Raw genomic sequence first — 19947 nt, forward strand, 5'->3', positions numbered from 1 at the left:
ATGTGTGCTTATATTTTTTAATGTGTGTCTTTGTGTGTGTGCGCCAAAGGGGTGAACGAGCCAGTCTGGAGAGGCAGTGGGATGCTGTGCTCAAAGAGAGAAAGAAAGGCAGGCAAAAAGAAAGGATGCATCACCATTGGATTTGTGTGAAAATAGCAACACAGCAGATGCAGTGATTAGAGTGCAATTTGTCTGGATACATCACAATGTGTTTGCGTGTTTGTGCGTGCAAATACATGTGCATGCATTTGCACCTATTTCTATGCCTCAGCCAGATTTTCAGCCCAATTTGAAGCCTCTGCAGGACTTCATGTCCATTATGTATTTCTTGTTCTGCTTGCAGATACTCTTTTTTTTTACTGCTTAAATTGCCAAATTGTTTTACAGACTGATTTGGATTCTTCCACAAGAAAGAGACAATTCTACAGTTTTATCCAGCTCAGACAATACCCTGTGAGCCAGAAACTTTTCTTCCCTGGTTTGTTGACTCTTTAGCTCACTTTAATGGTGTCATTTGCTTCACACTGGATAGGCTGGGAACAATAACTCTGGCTGCTTGTTTTTCAACATTACTGAAATACAGCTACCTGAAAGTCTTGATACTCGATAGAGATAACAAAGAGGAACTGCCGAAAGAGACTAGAGAACCCTGTCAACAATACTAGCACATTAAACAGAGTAAAATATTGATTAATGCAGGTGCAAGTACCTACCAGGAAGCTCATTATTAATTGACAAGTTCCACATAAACTGCAGCTTGAACTGAGTTACTGCAGACTCTTCACTTGTCTGGTCATTATATTTTAAACACAGACTGTATATACAAGATTTGTGGACTTGCATACTGAAGCAACCATATAGAGGAGCTGGGTGAGTTCTATGCTTTTAGCTGCAGTCTGGTTAGCAGATGGCATTGATTGTATAGGTGAAGATACATGCTAGTTAGCGCTAAGTAGCATAGAAATTAAATACGAGAATTCCACTTACCAAAGGTTGTAGTGTTAACAGTAAAAAAAAAAAGACATTATTTGCCAAATTTTTGTATTAAATTGCTTCAAAGGGCACCAACAGAACAAGCACAGAGAGAGATATTCATGTGTCTCAGATTAGCTGAGGTAAAGCTTAGCAGGCAGCTAGTGGTTAGTCACATCTGTGTTGGCATCTACCTATCACGCAAGCTTTCAGCCTTGAAATGTTTAGTCAAGTGAAGCATTTTAAAAAACCCGACCACCTGTACAAAGAGAGAAAATTAACTACAGATCCCAAAGTCATGTCCGTACCTTTTTGTTTACTCTCTGAAGTTGGGCATTTTAATATGAGGGCCTGAATTACTTTTGAAGCCTCGAGCGGTCTGCATCAAGTGCATTTTTTGGCACTCCCACACTGGCTTCATTTTTCAGCCCCAGAGGTTGCTGCTTGGAGGCGACAAGCTGAGCACCCTCGCTGCTCTGACACATCTTACTCATTTCTGTTTGTCTCACAGGTGAATTACTGTCTGTTGAATTCAAACTAAAAGAAAAGCGGAGATTCTTTTATGAAGTAAGGGACTTTGTGATTTGTGCTGCTAAACTGGGTATCCTTCTCTCCGTGTTGTCTTTAGGGTTTAACACTTTAGACACAAATCAGACTAATCGTCCATTTTGGACAACAAAGCCACCAACAGCCGGGATGGTTTATTACTGTCGCCGTAGGGCACCGTTTGGCTGCAACACCACACCAACTGTGGCATCATCTGTACCCACCACCACCCTGTCTCCATCCCCTGATTCCCCTCCGCACCTCCACAGCCTCTCATTTTATCTTCCCCTCCTCCCTCACCTCTGCGCTTTAACAAACTGGTGTCCCTGGGGTCTACTGCCCAGGTGACATCAGACTTAACAATCATTGCTGTGGTAAACTGCCAGCAGGCGCCCAAACACACCTGACGATGCTGGAAAAGCATTTTTTTTCTCCTATGGTATCCCTTTTTATCAGTCACTCACTTTCCTCTCCCCTACCTCCATCCATTAAATCCTCTTCATTTACAAAAACACCATCTGGTTTTTTTTTTTCTGTACAGTTTGTAACCCAGAAAAACCACAGTTCAGGACCCAGTTAATATTTGGGCTCATTGGACCATGATGATATTGACCAGACACAACTTGCTCGCCCCATCTGTCAGCTTGCCCTTGTTCCAGACGCCCTTATGTACACAAGTTTAACACTCACATGTACAGCAAATGACACTGAATTCACCCAGAAAACTATTTGATTTATTTGTTGCCCTGGAGCTTCTGACCTTGTGAAGGGGGGACACACCCATAATCCTCCCATCACCCTGCTATTTTACACATCCTGCACCCCGCGACTGTCCCGCTTTCCTTCAGTGACAGTTGGTTAAATCCACTCTGACAGGTCAGACTCCTCTTACTGTCAGACCAAGCTGCCTGTGAGAAAGCCCACATATGTTATGTCTGATAATGTGGACGTATCAGTGTGTAAACAAGGATCCTGGCAGCAGGGTGGGGACAGGGGTGTGAATTAAGGAGGATGTGTGTGGTCAGCGAGCTCAACCACCATTTTAATCCAATTTACCTCAAATAGCCATAAGTGAAATATCTGCTGTGGCTCTGCTGTTTTTCATTTGTTAATTTTCTGTGTTTATGTTTGTTACGAATACCTTAATTTCATTTCAACTTAAATTACATTATGAGGCAATCTGTTAGGCATTTTTGCTGAGACATAACAGTCAAAGGTTTTGATGCAGGACTTTCTGCCATCCTTCCTATCTGAAGGGTTTTGTTTTTTTTTCAATTTTTAACATTTGCAACAAAAACATTCTTGTTGCAGATCCGTCAGGACTCTTTTCTCATAAAATTTCCATCACGTACCCCTTTAGAGTCACATTGAGTGTGCATGATACTGCCAGCATAATATGACAAAAGACAAGCAGTAAGTCCACTTTAGAAGACCTGTGTGCAAGAGAGTTAAACAGGAAGGGTAACATGTCTCTTATCATGTACAGCTGTGGTCAGAAGTTGGCATGCATCGCGCATGAATGTCATCGTAATTTGGGGCTTTTAATGATTTCTTTGGTGGAATGATTATACAGCATAAATCAGCATATACAGCAGAAATTTGAATACTTTAAAAAATAAACAGCAATTGGATGCATACTTTTTAATTTTGGATTTTCTGCACATGGTCTATTCACTTAAATCTTTTAAGTGATGTATTTTAACTTTACAAGGCTTACTAACATTTTTTTAGTCATCATCTCTTCCCTATCATAAAAAGCGTTTTGTTTTTTTGGCATCACTCATTCGACTGACCACTATTGAGAACAAAGGGAAAGTCCAAGGAACTCAGTGTAGATCTAAGAAGGAGAATTGTACATTTATACGAGTTAGGAAGATCTCTCTGAGTCATTTCAAAACAAGTCCAAATTCCAAGATCATCAGCTCAAACAACTGTACTGAATACAAGTTTTTCGATTATGCCACCACTTTTCCAAGATCTGGATGAAGATCCAAACTTTTACCAAGTTGAGAGTAAATTTATTGGGATTTTCCAGAAAAGCAACTTAAAACTGCTGGAACACCAGCATGAAGTTTTACATGTTTGAAGGAGTAAAGGTGAATCTTTCAACAGTGTAATAGCTGTTAAGCATGGTGGTGGCAGCATCATGGTTTTGTGTTGTTTTGGAGTAATTGGTAGCAGTACATTGCACAAGCAACTGGAATAATGAAGAGCTACCTCCAAATCCCTCAATGTCACCTCAAATCAGCAGCTAGATGGTTGGAACTTAGACAGGATTGGGTGTTCCAACAGGAAAAAGATCCCAATCATGCATCAAAAATTGTTTTGGAATGGATAAAGCAGGCTAGCTTTATTGTATTAGACTTCTGGAATGACTTTTCCAAAACCAAAAGCCTCATCCGAACTAAAAATTTGTAGACTTTGCTTTAAACCAATATAAGTGCCAGGAAACTAACCAATTTCAATGAACTCTGCCAATTCTGTCAAGAGGAGCAGTCAAATATCCAGACAGAATTATACCAGAAGCTTATTGACGTCAACCAAACGTGTCAGATTGAGGTGAAATGTGTTCAGGGACATTTAACCAAATATTAAAGTATTAGTGAGGGTCTATGTATATGTTTTGAACCTGGATGTGTACTTTGACTTTGACGGTACAGATTAGAGAAAATCCAATATTCAACAATAAATTCAAACTTGTTAAAGATGTGTATCTTATAATCATTCCACCATTTTAAAAGAATGATTCAAGGAAATCATTAAATACCCCAAATTACCATGACATTCATGCCCATGATGACTGTGTGTAAACTTCAGACCCCAACTGTACCTGGGTCAGGAAAACACCAGCTCTCCTTCTCTCTCTCATCTCTAAATCCAAATGGCTTGTACCAGGCTTTGTGCCAAGTGGCCCAAAACACACACACACACACAGACACACAAACATGAGTGTTGAATGTATGCCAGTGGCAATGCCCAGACGCTCCGGCCAAAAAACCTTTTAATTAGAGCAAATTTACACAGCCCCTCCAAGCTTTGCTTTTCAGTTTGCCTCTCTCTCTCTCTCTAAAACACACACCACACACATTATTACAGAAACATCTTGCTTTTTTTATGCATGCACACACACAAAGATCCCTTTGATAAAACTGCATTTCCTAATCACATTCCCCCCCAGTGCAGCGCCTGATAAAATAACAACAGTAGAATCCCAAATTCTTCCCCTCCAGACTCAATATTAAAACTCAATATTCATACGCCACACATACACATCCACACACACAGTAAACACACATCAGAGACGCACACTTTAGTGTTTGATATGGCTGACCCAGATTTTGGCGCGTGCATGGCTAAGGATGTGAGGAGGAGGGAGGATAAAGGAGGAGGGGGTGGGGTTGGTAGAGGAGGGGGCTTACATGGGTGTAGTGCATGTGTGAATGAATAAGATGATAAGCGGGTGAAAGGTAAGTGACTGCCGGCTGCCAGGCCCCTTTTTTTAGTCTAATTTGAAAAGCAGCTGGGGGTTGATGAGTAAAAGATGGACAGACATCAGCGAAGGTCAGCCTGCATGACACACTTTATTGTGTGTTCTGAAAACATCTGGGTTGTGAAGTCACACTGTATTAATAAATAAAATCTAATTTATGTTTGTTTGCTGTCCAGGCTACTATTAGACCACATTTGACACTTTTTGACACATTGTGTTCATAATTGTGTCGTTTCTGTTGTGTAATTGAAGTAAACACTTATATTCGATGAAATTTATTTCCTACAGAAAGCACTGGTTCCCATTATTATACCCATTTGTTAAGCACCAGTTTGGTGGCATGTAGTAAACTTAATTCTGTGCATAATTCCTTTTTAAGTTTTCCCCTATTTCCAACTACTTTGCATGATTCATAAATAACCATTGTTTATCTTAAACTGGATATTCATGCAGCTTCTCTCATCACCCACTGTCAGGCAGAACTTTTCTCTGATTGGCTGCCTTTTGCAAACAACACAAGGTGGGAGGGGCTTCTGCTCTCACAGCTAGTTCTGTGTATGGGCATGTTAAGGATTTTCACTCTCACTGACATAATTTAGAGCAGTATAAATCCTGATCTTTTGGCTCACAGGGATTACTTGTACATAAGCTGCTCATTATTTTGGGCCACGTTTAAATGAGCATCTACCACAGTAACAGTATATATGCAGGGGATAGAAAATAAGAAATATAATAGCTCTTAAGTGAGTGCAAACCAAGGCATGAACTTCTTACTAAATCTCCTGGGCACTCTCATACTGTAAAGCACATGTAGCTCCTATTCTGCTTGTCAGGGTAGCACAGGGGCTATCCCTATCACCTATAGGGTGAGAGACAAAGTACACCCTAGACAGGTCGCCATTCACTCACATTGTGGGAAGAAGCCGGAACCCATGCAGGCATGGGGAGAAAATGCAGACACCACACAGAAAGGCTCCAACCAGGTGGTGGAGTCGAACTCAGGACTTACTTTAGGCAAGTCAATAGTGCTAATCACCAAACCACCATGCTGCCCACAAAACACATATATCATTTGTAAAAGGTATTTGAAATAGTTTAGGAAGTGAAACAAACTTTGTTAAAAAGTATCTCATTCTAGAAAACAGAAACGTTATGCTTTGTCAGCGTAAATAGTCTTTTCAAATATTGGCATTTTCCAAAAGCTGTCAGCTTCTAAGAGATTCAGAAATAGTAAACTCCTGCTTTAGTGTTTCCACACTCATTTGACTGTGGAGCTTTATTGTACTTTATTTTATTTAGTTTTAAGCTGATATGCACTGGTTGAGCAAAACAATTGTTCTGTACAATGCACGCATTAACTTCTTTAGTTAAGTTTAGGCAACTGTCTGCTTCTTGGGGTTTAGATTATAGTTTGAGCTAAAAAAAACAAACACAACAGTAACCTTGTTCAAAAGTCATGCTAAAGGATATCTGCTGCATGCAAATGTAAAGCAAAATAGTTCTGATCATATGTGATGAATTTGGAGATTATATCATCTCGGGATATTTTAAATAACTCTCATATGAAGTTTTACAGCAGAAACAGACCCACGAGGAAGAGATAACAAGGGAGAAAAAGGATCCTGTCAAGAACCTCTCAGACACTTCTTTTTCACCCTCTGCTTCATCTTCCCATGTTCTCTCAGAAATAGATCAAATCTTCCGAGTTCAGCATTTTTTCCTCTGGCTGAGTACCTGGTGCAAGGTGCCTCAAACTACTCACGCAGAAAAACAGAATGCCTGGAAGAGGTGAAACTCCTGAACTTCAATAGATACGGAAGAGGACTTTTCACTTTTTTGTTCACATCTGATGTTTCTTTCATCTTATGCATAAACTTTGAAAGATCTGGCAGCAGATCAGCTTCTATGGGGTTAAAAGGATTTTTGGGAAAAGCAAAAAGATGGACTTGAAGCATTCAGTCTTACTGTTTATTGTCTGAGGCTTCGAGGAAAACTGGTGGTCTGCGTGATCTGGAAGTATGACCGATTGCAGTCTCAGCTCCATCTATTTTGATTACAGACCCCCCTCTGAGTGTTGGCCATCTCCTCTCCAGGCGGGTAATGGGAAAGGGATGGGGAATAGGAACAGCCTTGTTGCATTTCCTTTGTTGTTCTGAAAGGCAATCAGCTCGGCGTATGTTCGCTGTAATCAGCAAGCGTGATTGGCTGAGCAGGACCTGGATTAAAGAAGGTATATAAAGAGACAGAAAACTAAGAAAATGTGTGGGAAGTTTGGGGTAAATGAAGGTGAAACCCAAGGTGAAAAAAGGAAAGGATGGTGAGTAGAGTCTGAAAAAGAGATGGATGGGGAGGGGGGCAAATGAAAGAAGAAAGAAAAAGAAGGAGGACAGAGAGAGTTTTATCAGACTTTCACAGCCTTGGTGATATGACAGGCTTGGCAATCCAAAGCGTTTCACCATGCCACCCCCTACCAGAGACAATCTTCCTGCTGCCTCACACACACAACAACTGTACCTCAGTCTCATCCTTCCCCCCTACCACCCATCTCCTCCCTCCCTGCCACCCTCTGACTCTCTGTACAGGATAATCCCTCCCCCACCCCCAAATACCATCGCTCTGTAAAAAGATATTTCCAGGGGCCTGGATCACTAGCAGTCACATGCTGGGTGTCTGCACAAAAGGCTAAGGCTCTGCACACATGCAGATGACACAAGACACACACAAACACACTCACACCAGAACTTATAAGACACTGGTACTCTCCCCAAATGCAGATGGAAGCATCTGCCTTTCACAGATAATTACACTCCACCCTTCCCGCTTTTCTCTCCTTTCCCCTCCATCTCTATCGTCTGCAGCTTGGCTAGATAACGTGTGTTTGTCAGTATGGAGAATTCATGCGTCATTGGCAATCTTGGCATTGTTGTTGTTGTTGTTTGTTCTCCCTTTGCATGCTGGCTAATGTGAATCACAAGAAGCGATGAGCGGGGAAAGACAAGGACTTGCAATGATTCATGTGAGGCTCATTGAGCAGAGCTGAGAGGCTGCTCATATGGTGCCAATAAAAAAAGAAAACAGTCCAGCCAGTTGCTAAACAGAAATCTCTCAGTTTTTTTAATCCTAAACTCATTTGCTTATTTTTATCATTAACAGGGGACTTGTGCATGCATTTTAATAAGCACTGAATGAAGAGAACATCCATGTTAGTTTTTAGTCAATTTTCAGCAAAGTGCAAACTGAAAAAGTAATTTCAATCAGAACCACTGTAGTCAAAAAATAAATAGAAAATTGTGAGTTCTATCTGCATTCATTTTTACATTTGGTGTAGGTCCATTCTGGGAAATCCCCACCAGAGATGAAAAGCCAAAGCACATCAGCAAGACCCCGTCTCAATAAAGCAAGAATCAGTAATATTACATAATGCTGAAAGTCAGAACTGCATAAATGATGGAGCTAGAGGGGAGGTGGGTTTCAAAGTGGCTTGCAGATGTGCTGCAACTGTAGACTGGCTGAAAGAACCTACTATGAGTGTAGAAGGTATCAGCCGATGTGGGCTGTCACTGAAATCAGCTGATTGGCTGGGACTGTGGCTGAGCTTGACTTTGCGGCCACGTTGAGCTATTGTGTGTTTGATGTTTATCTCCATGAAGGTTTAGGTGGAAGCAAAAACTTTTCTCAGTAAAACTCAGCAGACATACCATTTATCCCAAAGATTTCTGTCTTTTAAAGGAACTCCGATTGCAAGTTTGCAAATCTGTCTGCAAGTAAAAGACTCAAACAAATAATTTAGAACCAAGAAATACATGAGCAATATGAAAAATGGATTGCTGATTTGCCCTTTTTGTACTTTTACAGTGTTTTCTTTGGTTTACTTTTCAAAGTGTGCTCCATCACGACATTGAGCCAAACAGCAATAACCTTATTTAAACCTTGAAATAACTTTTAATCAGTGCCGGGTTTTTACATCCGTGGAACTATTTCCCATTTCCAACTGCAATCCTGTGTCATTTTTTGTTCATCAAGATTAAAAGTTCATTGACTCAAAAATATTTCTGGGCGGAAAGGTGCGTTTGTGTTTTATTTATGAGCCGCTAAGAGGCTGCTGCAGGGCATCCCCATTAGCATGGTGCTGCATGTGCTGCTGATCCACATAAACACGCAAGGATTCAAACAACTCAGGAAGACAGAGTCAGGAACAGGCTGAGGAAACAAAGAGCAGAGGTGAGGGTGAAAGATGATGAGTGTAGGTGAGAAGGAGGGTAATAAGGAGGTGGAAGAGGGAGAGGAAGGTCACGAGGTGAAGTGGAAGCGAAGCGACTTGACAGCAGGGGAATATTCCAGCTTACAGAGAAGTCACAAGGGACTCGTGCAACCACTTAATGCAAGGCATGCGTGTCTCTGTGCAGCGCGCACACACATAAACCTCACTGAGGATTACTTTCTTTGTCTCGGTTGCTCACATACTCACATAAATTGCACATGCCCTACACTGTGATTGATTGGCGTCAGCACGCAGTTTGCCACTTTACATCAAAATCATGACTGTAGGGAATCTGAATCAGGAAATCTTGCTACTTGCTTAAAGCAGCTAATGTATAGGAGCCGGGGATTTTAGTTGCTATTGGCTGAATTATTAAGGGGCTGTAATCACTGAACAGTGTGAGGCTGGAGGTAATAGTCGACTCGAATGTTCTGGTTTTGTACAAAGCGATAAGACACCACAGGAATAATAATAATCCCTGCAGATGCAACTTTTTAATCCCTGTGTAATTCTTGAAAATCTTGTTCATCTATCTGAGCTTGCAAAAACGGAGAATATATTTTTCAGTCAAAAGCTGGAACCGGTCAGAATTTGCGATAAAACAACAAAACAACATTCATTCAGCTCAGAGCTGCATATAATAATGAGTGATAACAGAGAGATCATTGTGGCATTATCTACAAATAGTTTGGAATCAAATGAGTAGCTTAGGGCTAATAAATGTGGTTTGTTAGCTGTAGTTTGACTAAAGTTGAATGAGTAGAATTTGGACTTTTTTGACAAAGTGGGCAGATTGATTCAGCTTTCTTTCTATGTCAGTGCTGACATAACCGTCATGAAAATGTACATTGAATATGCATTTTTTGCACAGGTCTAAGATGTTTCTTTTTTATTTTAATTTACATGACTGTACTTAATTTTATCCAATCCCAGTGATTCTTTACAAAAAAGTCATCTAAAACTGCAGAAATGTTCCTTTGAACATTTTCTAAAATTAACCTGTTTACTCTCACTTCTGAAACATAATAATGAGCGATGACGTCACCCACAACACCTACTTCAGCCGACAACATCCACACGTTGCTGATGTACATTGGGAGTCCCATCCACAGCCAGCAAGGGACGTGTGACGCCAGCGTCACTAAGCCAGAGGATAGCACAGAAGGTCGGGGTGCAGTTACGCTCCCTGAAGGTGCAATTAGTGAGTCGCTACAGGAACAATGCTAGACAGGGTTCCTCCTCTGAACCAGAACATTGTTACACTAATTAATAACTCAGTCGCGTCACTGCAACTTCAGCTCGACAACAACAACAAGAGCAGGAACAGGAAGAAGCTGTGTTTTAATTAAAACAAGTGATCGCTAAAAGTTTCCTACACAAACACAACCTGACCTTTAATTTAGCTTCCCACAAACGCCGAAAAATAAAAGTGAGTGTCTCTGGTTAAACCGCCATAATGCAATCCACCCGTCATGTGACCGTGGTCATGTCATGTAATGCCTGAGTCTACATATATCAACACAGTTTTGCCAAAGCAACAAACAAAGTTCTTTATAAGTGATGAAGCTGTTTTTCTTTACTGGATTTTCTTCAAAGAAAAAAACATTGCTAGTTTTTGTTGTTGGCCTTCTTTTACATTAGTAGAAGGATTAATATTTCAGTGTAAAAGCACTCTGCAGCAAGAGCTGCATTCAAAATATCACATAAATAAAAGCTGAATCGACAAAATGTGGTCAAAGCGTCAAGCATGAAAGTGCTGAATGCAGGAAAAAATCTTGTGGAAGTGTTAAAAAATTACACAGCCGCCTTGTGCCAAGAGTGAGGCATCAAAATTTAAATATTACGTGTCAAAGTCAAATCATTTTCAGCAAAAATCTGATAAATTATAAATATTATTTATAATCTTATGATATAACTTATTATGTATAAGTAAGCAATCATTTTATGTAAATGGACCAATTATTTCAGCTCTTATTGTACGTCGTCTTCAACTGTCACAGTCTCACATGCACAGAATTTGGTACCATACAAATAAAAATCTTTTAAAATTTGTAGACTATATGATGATATAATAATAATGTAATTGGGCACTGCAAATCAAATGTGCGGGTGCTTTTAACTACAGTGTGAGAGCTTTGACATGGCTTCAATCAAATTCTTACCTTCTCCTGACTGGAATATTTCACTCTACAGTTGGAGTTGACATGTCAAAGCATACTGGTGCAAATTTACCAGCACTTTGGACCACCCAGTGGAGTATAATCAGGGTGATTGGATCAGTATCACTGCTCAAATTATAATGATAAATTGTTTGGAGATACAACGATATATAGTCTCCTTTTCCAGAAGTTTGTGATCATTTTGCCAAACAAAGAAGCTTAGTATGTGGGAACGCTGTTTTTACCCTTTGTTCGCTGTTTTTATATTTTTCTGTCTTCGTGTTCACTTGCTGTTTTGTTAGGTTAAAGCATCTAAACTACTTTATTTTGTTTATTCACAAAACAAGACTCTTTCACAGTGTTCACTACATGTTGTTGTGGAACAAAGCGCCGATGGGAGTCTTTTCTCATGTGCAACAAACGTCTTTGGAATTATCAAATGGACTGATTGTAGCATCAACAGTAGTGAATTTACTTGCATTTATTAAACCGCAAGAGGCCGTTGGCTTGAGTTGTTAAACATCTGATGTTTTTGTGTTGAGATCGTGCTGGTTTGACGAGCAGAAAGCAACACGTTTACTGGGAAAAAGCTCCTGAAATCAAATTTCTGAAGTCAAAACAGATAAAAACTGAAGGAAAGTTTGTGCACAGAAATGCTATTCACAGCATTTGAGTTCTCTGGATTCTTATTTGCATACATGTCCACACAACATCCAGCAACAAGTAAAAAACAACACCCAGAAAGCAGGTTATTACATGGCTCATGTCAAAACATTTATAAAAAATAAAACAGAAACCAGTTAAACATGAATTTCTCACATAAGTCTCCTTAAATGCCATATATGCAGGTAATCTGCACTCATTTGTCACATCAAACTGGGAGGTGTGGAATGACCTTTTCAGCTTAATGACTGTGATAAAGTGGAAGATTAAATCTGAAATTGAACATTGGTGTCCAACCTCTACAGCTACATGTATAATACTAATTTTCAGATCTTGCAGTTTGTTCTCTGTGTAGGTTTTCAATCATCTTAGGGAGCTTGAAAAGGGCAATGAACAAAAAGTTGTTTAAAAGCTGATGGGAGTTATCCCTCGGATACTGTCCTGAGGGTCATTGACTAACCGATCAATAGCCAAGGTGTGAAAAAATAGCGTGGGTCATTTTCTTCACCAGGGTTCAGAGTGAAACCCCTGTGAGACCTTGCCTCACACTATCATGTGACCTATTGAGTTCACCTGGACAAAGGTGTTAGTGTTGAAGCTCCTGGGAAGGGATCTGAAGACTTCACTGCAAGTGGCTGATAGCTGCTGTTGTAAGCTTCCACTTTTGTTCAATGACGGTCTTTCACAGCGGACAGAGACTGTGAATCCAGGGTGGGGTAAGGTTTCGCAGTGGCTTCACCTTTAACCCGCAGTGATGGGAATGGCCTGCACCTTTTTATTCACGTGACCACGTGATGACTCATATTATCAGTAGTGGGTCAGTGACCTTCAGGTTCGTGCCCAAGGGAACAACCCTCACTCGGGTATAAATACCTGGGACTTTCCACCGCTTGGTTTTAAACTGAAGATATTCTTGGATGAAAGCTGAAATCTTCAAAGACTTAAAGAAGTAGAGTTGCCTCTTTTTTAAAGCTCTACAGACCTTGCATTATTGTTTTTACGTTTAATTTTTTTTTCACTTCCTCACTTTATTCTTACCCCAGTAATATGAGAGCTATTTCAATCATTTTATTTTAAAACTAAAGCCCATAAGCATGCTTCGAACAAAACGATCATTATTCCTCCATCTGAGTATGTTTTATTCATGTATTTGTTTGGCACCCTTCATAGGTTATTGATCACTGTGGTCAGGACTCAGAAGTTCTGTAAAAATCCTGCTGTGAATCTGAAACAGTAACTATTAAACTCACATCTTCAAAACAAATTCACCACAAAGAACTGAAGTTAAACTGCTCTTTAGTTTCTCCTTTGTCTTTTCTTTAAGAAGAGTTTTCCTGTATACTGTGCCTGGATACATATTATTTATTTATGTAAAGACAAAAAAGGTGGTGGGGGGGGGCACCTGCAAAGATATTTTTTTGGATGGAAGATCTCTGGACTCCTTTAGATACAGTAGTGGAAAAAATGTTTTCTTACAGTTAGAGGGGACCTAAAATGTTCATTGCAAGTTTAGCATCTCCATATTTTTATTCTTGGACTCTAGTAGCACAAAATCTGATTTTTATCTGATAATAGGCTTTGTTTTACATGACTATATGAGGTATATCTGCTTTCTTTGTCAGCATAAAGAGTCAAGAGTTGAAAAAACTGAACCTGAGTGTTTAAGGTCGTCTGAGGTCTGATCTCTCCCCTGACGGGGACTCCTCGTACAGACTGAACTCATCATTTGAAACCTTGTCTGTTTTTAACACGAGCATTCAAAATTTTATGCTAATTTAAAACCTCACAACCAGATTAAACTCAAACAACCCAATGAGACAAAATTCCACATTCGGGATTTCAGGATCTCTGCGGCTCGTCTCCTCCACTGTAAAAATGGTTCCACTGAACTCAGATGGGTGTAAGCGCTCCTTAGGGAGACTGTAAACCCCATAACAGCATAAATTTTCAATGCATTTCCTCCATTTGCTTTAGATATAGATAATATTTTAATATTTTATGTCTACATTCATATTGCAGCCCTATATCTGAGGCTCCAAACCTGCACTACTTTGGCCTGGACTTGACACATAGTGTGCAGAGCTGTCTCAGACATACTGTATGGGATCACGAAACAGTCGAGCAAGCACCATGTAGCAATGAGCTTTAGCTATGTGGGATGAAAAGAAACTGCACTGTGACTGAGGTCATAATCTGAGTGTTGCCGACTCGACATCCTTTCTTAAAGATTTTTATTCTTTTGGTGCAGATTCAACACACACACACATTCAAACGTGTCCATCTTCAAGCTAACGTGGAATTCCTAAAGCATGCAGTTATATGTGCAGTACATGCAGCAGACAGAAAAATGTACCACATTTAAAGTTAACCTACATATGATCAAAAATAGTTGCCTCATTGCACCTATTGTTCTATTTAAACTCTTATAAACCACTTATTAATAATACATTCGAGTTCAGCCTTCAGTTTTCATGCTGTTGAAGTTTAATAACGATTGCTCACAGTAATTTATATTCAGACGGAATTAATTTTTGCTTATTTATCATCAACTTTCTTGACAAGTGTATCACTTTTCGACCTTTCTGCTACACTGGTGCTATTAAAGAAGAAAGTGGCAGAGTGAGACAGTAAAAGTGGATGATAACCTTTATTTTTTTCCTGCTTCATAGGTTGTCCAATTGAAGGGCTCCCTCCCGAGACCCCCCGCTGACTCATAACAAGCACAACGTACTGGTCCGGGAGCTTCATGAGAGTGTGCTCATAACCATCACTCCACCTCTGTGTGTGGCACCATGCTGTGGACAGTGCTACTAGCGCTGCTGGTGCTTCTGCTGCTGCAGACTCAGCTGTCTGTGTGCTTAAGGGAATTGCGCTCTGGGGGTTCCAGTTCTTCTGTCTACTCCCCTCCATCATCTTCTTCCTCCTTTTACAATGCTACCCAGCAGCGGCTGCCCGGAGCTATTATCATTGGCGTGCGGAAAGGTGGCACCAGAGCCCTGCTCGAGATGCTCAATCTGCACCCAGATGTGGAAGTGGCAAAGGCTGAGGTGATAAACAAAACACTTTTCACTATCACCAGCTGTGGACAATAATTACTCAGTTTGCACTTAAGCACTTAAGTGTTGTTAGGTAGTTTCATCTTCTCTACTCTAACGTCAAACTGGGATAAAATGTTCCCATTCAGAAAAATGTCTGTTTTCTTCTTAAATATATGATGGACGTCAAAATCTATTTTTATACGTGTCAAAAATTCATTTGTAGTTTTTGTTGAAACCCTTATGTGAAATCTCACATCAACATTTTTTTTCTTTTCACTTGTATATCCTTTAAAAAAAATCTGCTTTTATTGAATTGTACAAATTTCATCAGTGTGCCTCAAAACCACCTGATGGTATTCAAAGAATAGCAAGGTCAACCTCGAGAAGCTCGCAGGATTTTGTATTTAGAGTGGCAAAACTCCAGGCCAAGAACCAGACATTGGTTGGCCATGAAAAATCTGAAAACTCCAAGCAAAGAAAATAACATAGTACTTGAAAATTAGTTGAAAATTCAGTAAGTAATAATGATTGTAACTGTGGATAGACCTTCTGTGTCTGAAAATATGTATTAACAGACTCAGCTCTAACAAATAGAGCTGCACTGAAGCAAAAAATTCAATCTCAAGGTAATGGAGCTAACAAAATGCCCCAGGTGCAAATATATACTGTAGAAGTGTAAAACTCTGCACTCGGAAAGTTGGAGATGCAACTCAGGCAAGACCAAGAGGGCACAGAGGCGGTCTAATTATCAAATGCGTGAGGATTTTCTGAAAGTTTAGTTCAGGCCAAACACGTACTGCATCTTCTTCAGTGCAGTAAAGAAACCAGAGCAAAGAGAGTTGAGTTTCTGTGTAGTTTGTCATGTACATTTGTAAGTATGATGAATGGTGACGGGCCTGTCCTGAAAAGCTGCACTGAGAGAAATCCTAATCAGGATAGTTTAAAATGAGGACTATGAAGTTAGAAAGCTGGTGCCAAAGAATAGATTGGTTTAGACAAGATTGGGACTAAATGAAGAAAAAAGCTGAAAGTGTTTTAGATGGTAAAAAGGTTTAGAAACTATTAGATGTCCCTAAAATTTCCTTTAAGTTTCAAAACAAACTAAAATTTCAAAACAACAGTGTCAACAAGTGGTATAAAAATGAATGAAGACCTGCTTTCCCCTCCCCCCCCCCATCTACATCACTAAATACCTTCTGCATCCTCTGACAGGTGCATTATTTCAATGTGGAGGAGCACTACCGCAGAGGTCTGGCCTGGTACCGAGCCCAGATGCCCTTCACAGTCCCAGGTCAACTGACAGTGGAAAAGACCCCAGGTTACTTCGCAGCTCCTCAGGTTCCTGCACGAGTTTCGGACATGAACCCTGCTGTCCGCTTGCTACTCATTGTCCGGGACCCAGCTGAGAGGCTGATCTCTGACTACACCCAGGTTCTGCACAACCGCCTAACACAACACAAGCCCTACAAGCCCCTAGAGGAGCTCCTACTCCACAAGGGCCATATTGATCCTGGATACAAGGCACTGCAGAGGAGCCTCTATCACCAGCACCTTGCCCGCTGGTTGGAGGTCTTCCCCAGGGAGCAGATCCACGTGGTGGACGGAGATGCGCTTATTCGGGATCCCTTCCCTGAGCTGAGGAAGGCAGAGAGGTTTCTGGACCTGCCGCCCAGGATCAACCCAAGCAATTTCTACTACAACACCACCAAGGGCTTCTACTGCCTCCTGTCGTCTGGACACGACAAGTGCCTGGACGAGTCTAAAGGCAGGCCACATGCTCCACTCAGTACCCAAGCCTTGAAGAAGCTTTGTCGGTACTTCAGAAAGCCAAACAAGTTATTCTTTGAAATGGTGGGGAGGTCATTTGCCTGGTGCTGATCCACTGAGCAGAGCAACAGTGACGATGAAACGCCTCCTGAACAGTGCCGACACATTCAGGGACGCAGAGGGAGAGATAAAACGGTGTTTTTCTAGCTAGATGAGTGGGAACATTTAAAAAAAAATCTCTTTTTGTTGATACCTACTCAGGTATGAATGTGGCCAACATGTGCAGCACATGTGAAGAAAACAAACTGCTGATGTTGAACCCGTAGCCAACATAAACCTTTACCAACACCATGTTGGTGCCTCCAGGGAAAACCTCACTTGCTGAAGCTACAACAGCCGTGCCATACACAAGTCTGAAACTGAAAGTACAACTAACTCCCTGTTAGTTCTCGTGTGTGGGTCGTTAAAAGAATATGTGACGACTTTGATGTGATGTAGAAATAGATGAATGGTCAAAAGATGGTTGCGTTATTGTTGCACTATGAACTCCAGTTGCATAAAAAGTCAATCAAGGTTCAATGCAAACGATTTTAAAGAGAAAACAAGTCTTTGCTTTGATTTTTCTGAACAACTGTAAAACTTTTTGTGTTAGCAAAACATTTTAATTTTTTCCTCATGGCTATTTTGGGCTATTTTACTGAATAGATGCTCACGAGTTCTTTTGGAAGAGGCTCACTGAAAACCTGTTTTTGCTTTTTTTTTACGCTCAAGGCCAGCATAGTGCTATTGCTAGTTTGTGTTATTTTTTAAGATGTCCTTCTAATAAATGTCTTCAGTGGTAAAGTCTGTTCCCTGAACTCCAGCTACGAGGTTTAAAGGGATTTAAAATGTCAAACATAAAGACACGGTGATATAGGCTCACTGACAGGCCTCTCTGGAAACACCTCTCCCTCGAAGTGGATGAAGATGTTCCCTGTCAGTGTCTATTGAACATGTTCTTTACATCAAAGATCAAAGCAAGCGTACGTCTCTTTTCATTATTAAGTTATTCCTGTGTAGGTGTTGCCTTCAGTTTCACAACCACACCGCAACAAACGACACCTGTAGGTCACCAGAAGGGCTGTTCAGTTCCTGACAGTATTCAAATGGTTTTCTTACCTTAATCCAGTTCATCTGGAAGGGCTTAAAAAGGCTGACAAGTCATAGCATCAGTACATAAAATAAAAGCCTTGTGATTAAAGGATATCCAGGGTGCTTTTAACCCAGACATGTCTTTAGTTTGATGTTAGTTTGATAGACTTTCAAAGTACATTCCACAAGGCAGAGTTAAATATAATTTAATTTAATTAAGTTAAATTGTTCAATAATTTAGAAGTAAAAGGTATAAATCTGTAAGTGTTTCATTGGATAACAACTAATAACAACTGTGTAGTAGCTGCACAGCATTTCAGATCAAAGCAGTATTCCATTGTACCTGTCTCTACAGTTCCAGTTTACACAAAAGCTCCTCCTAGAGCTAATTACTGGCCTTCAAGGTAGCTATTTGTACCCTCAAAAGCAGGTACTGAAAGGTTTACTAATAATGAAGATGGCAGAAAAAAGACAGAAAAGCAAAGAAGTAGACTGGAGGCTGTGGTTTCTTAGGCTACGTTCACACTGCAGGCGAAAGCGCATCAAATCCGATTTTTTGACCCTATGCGACCCATATCCGATCATGCTATGACAGTGTGAACGGCGCAAATCCGATATTTTCAAATCCGATCTGGGTCACTTTCGTATGTGGTACTGAATCCGATACATATCCGATGTTTTAGAAAGCGACTGCTGTTTGAACGGTCAAGTCGCATTAAATCCGCCTTTTACGTCACCGACACAAGACTGAAGCCAATTATCAGCGCCAGAGAAGCGCCCGAGAAGACATCGCGAACGCTTCCTGGCCATCCAGTGTAGATGTCAGTGAAACTGTTGGGAAGACAACGTAAACATTTTATTTGTACTGTATAATCTGCAGATTCTGACAGAAATCTACAGCTATCCTTTGAAGCACCGCTCCTCTCTTAAACGGCAATAAGGATCATTATTAGGTTATTTACATTATTATGTAAATAACAAAATAACTTAAAGCAAAAATTGGGAAACGTGAAGACCGAAGTCTTTATATTAAGGGCCATCAGTCAAACAATACTGTTGCTCTGGGTCTAAACAGAGCGCGTTGTGTGTGACATCTTCTTTTGCGCATGCGGGCCGCTTTGAGCGTTCACACTAGAGCGCGTTTGCTGTCGCATTTTATTTGTAGTGTGAACGAGCAGACAAAAAAATCGGATTTGATCAAAAAATCGGAATTGAGCATTAAGACCTGCAGTGTGAACGTAGCCTTAGAGCCCTGACTGTGGATCAATCGCAGCTCCCATAAATGGAAGATCTCTCTGGTACCCCCTGGAGAGAGGATGACAAACAGAGAAAGAAGAAGGAAGGATGGGACACAGAAACAAGTACAAAGATAGTAGGGAAGGTAGGTACATTATAGATAAACGGGCAGTGTTTGGGGTGTCGGCCAGCATCAGACTATCCTAATTTTGAGTGCCAAAAAGATACACGTATGTTTGCAATATTAGTTATGTGAGTCACTGATCATAATTTGGCAGTAATATGCTTCTCTAAGAGGGTTAGTGTGATACAGATAAATTCCCTGTGTAAAGGGTACCTTAGAGGTCAGCGTTTTGGTGAACTTACCTTATCTTTTGAGAGTGTAAAGGTGACAAGGGTCTCTTCAGATATTTTATCAGGACAATAGGATATGCTATATATATCCAGTATAGCATATCCTAACAACTGGGCACATGCAGATTTAATACCTCATTTAAATTAAATATGATAATTATTCTGCTATTAAATATTTATTTATATTTATATTTATTTTTTATTTAAATATTTTATTAAATAGTTTCTAGAAAGGGACTGTGTGAATATTTTAGGACTCATTGTGTTTGGCTGACTGCACTGTACACTCCTGGGTATACTGAAGATATCCTTTCTCCACTGTGAGCTGAG

The 19947-nt window shown here is 40.4% G+C and overlaps 1 protein-coding gene across 1 annotated transcript in view; it reads left to right on the top strand.

Moving 5' to 3' along the window:
- The window catches only part of hs3st1l2 (heparan sulfate (glucosamine) 3-O-sulfotransferase 1-like 2), a 30125-nt gene extending 12283 nt beyond the window's left edge, over positions 1–17842 (top strand). Inside the window, exons 2-3 of the mRNA XM_086315322.1 lie at positions 14761–15138; positions 16342–17842. Of these exons, the coding sequence (XP_086171448.1) occupies positions 14884–15138; positions 16342–17007 (921 nt within the window). The 5' untranslated portion in view covers positions 14761–14883 and the 3' untranslated portion in view covers positions 17008–17842. The remainder of the gene's footprint in view (positions 1–14760; positions 15139–16341) is intronic.
- Positions 17843–19947: the final 2105 nt, after the last annotated feature.

Source organism: Aulonocara sp. 'chitande type north' Nkhata Bay, linkage group LG12 (genome assembly GCF_057382095.1).
Source record: "Aulonocara sp. 'chitande type north' Nkhata Bay isolate Kocher_YH1m ecotype deep benthic linkage group LG12, A_spYH_male_GT1.1, whole genome shotgun sequence".
Classification (NCBI taxonomy): Eukaryota; Metazoa; Chordata; class Actinopteri; order Cichliformes; family Cichlidae; genus Aulonocara; species Aulonocara sp. 'chitande type north' Nkhata Bay.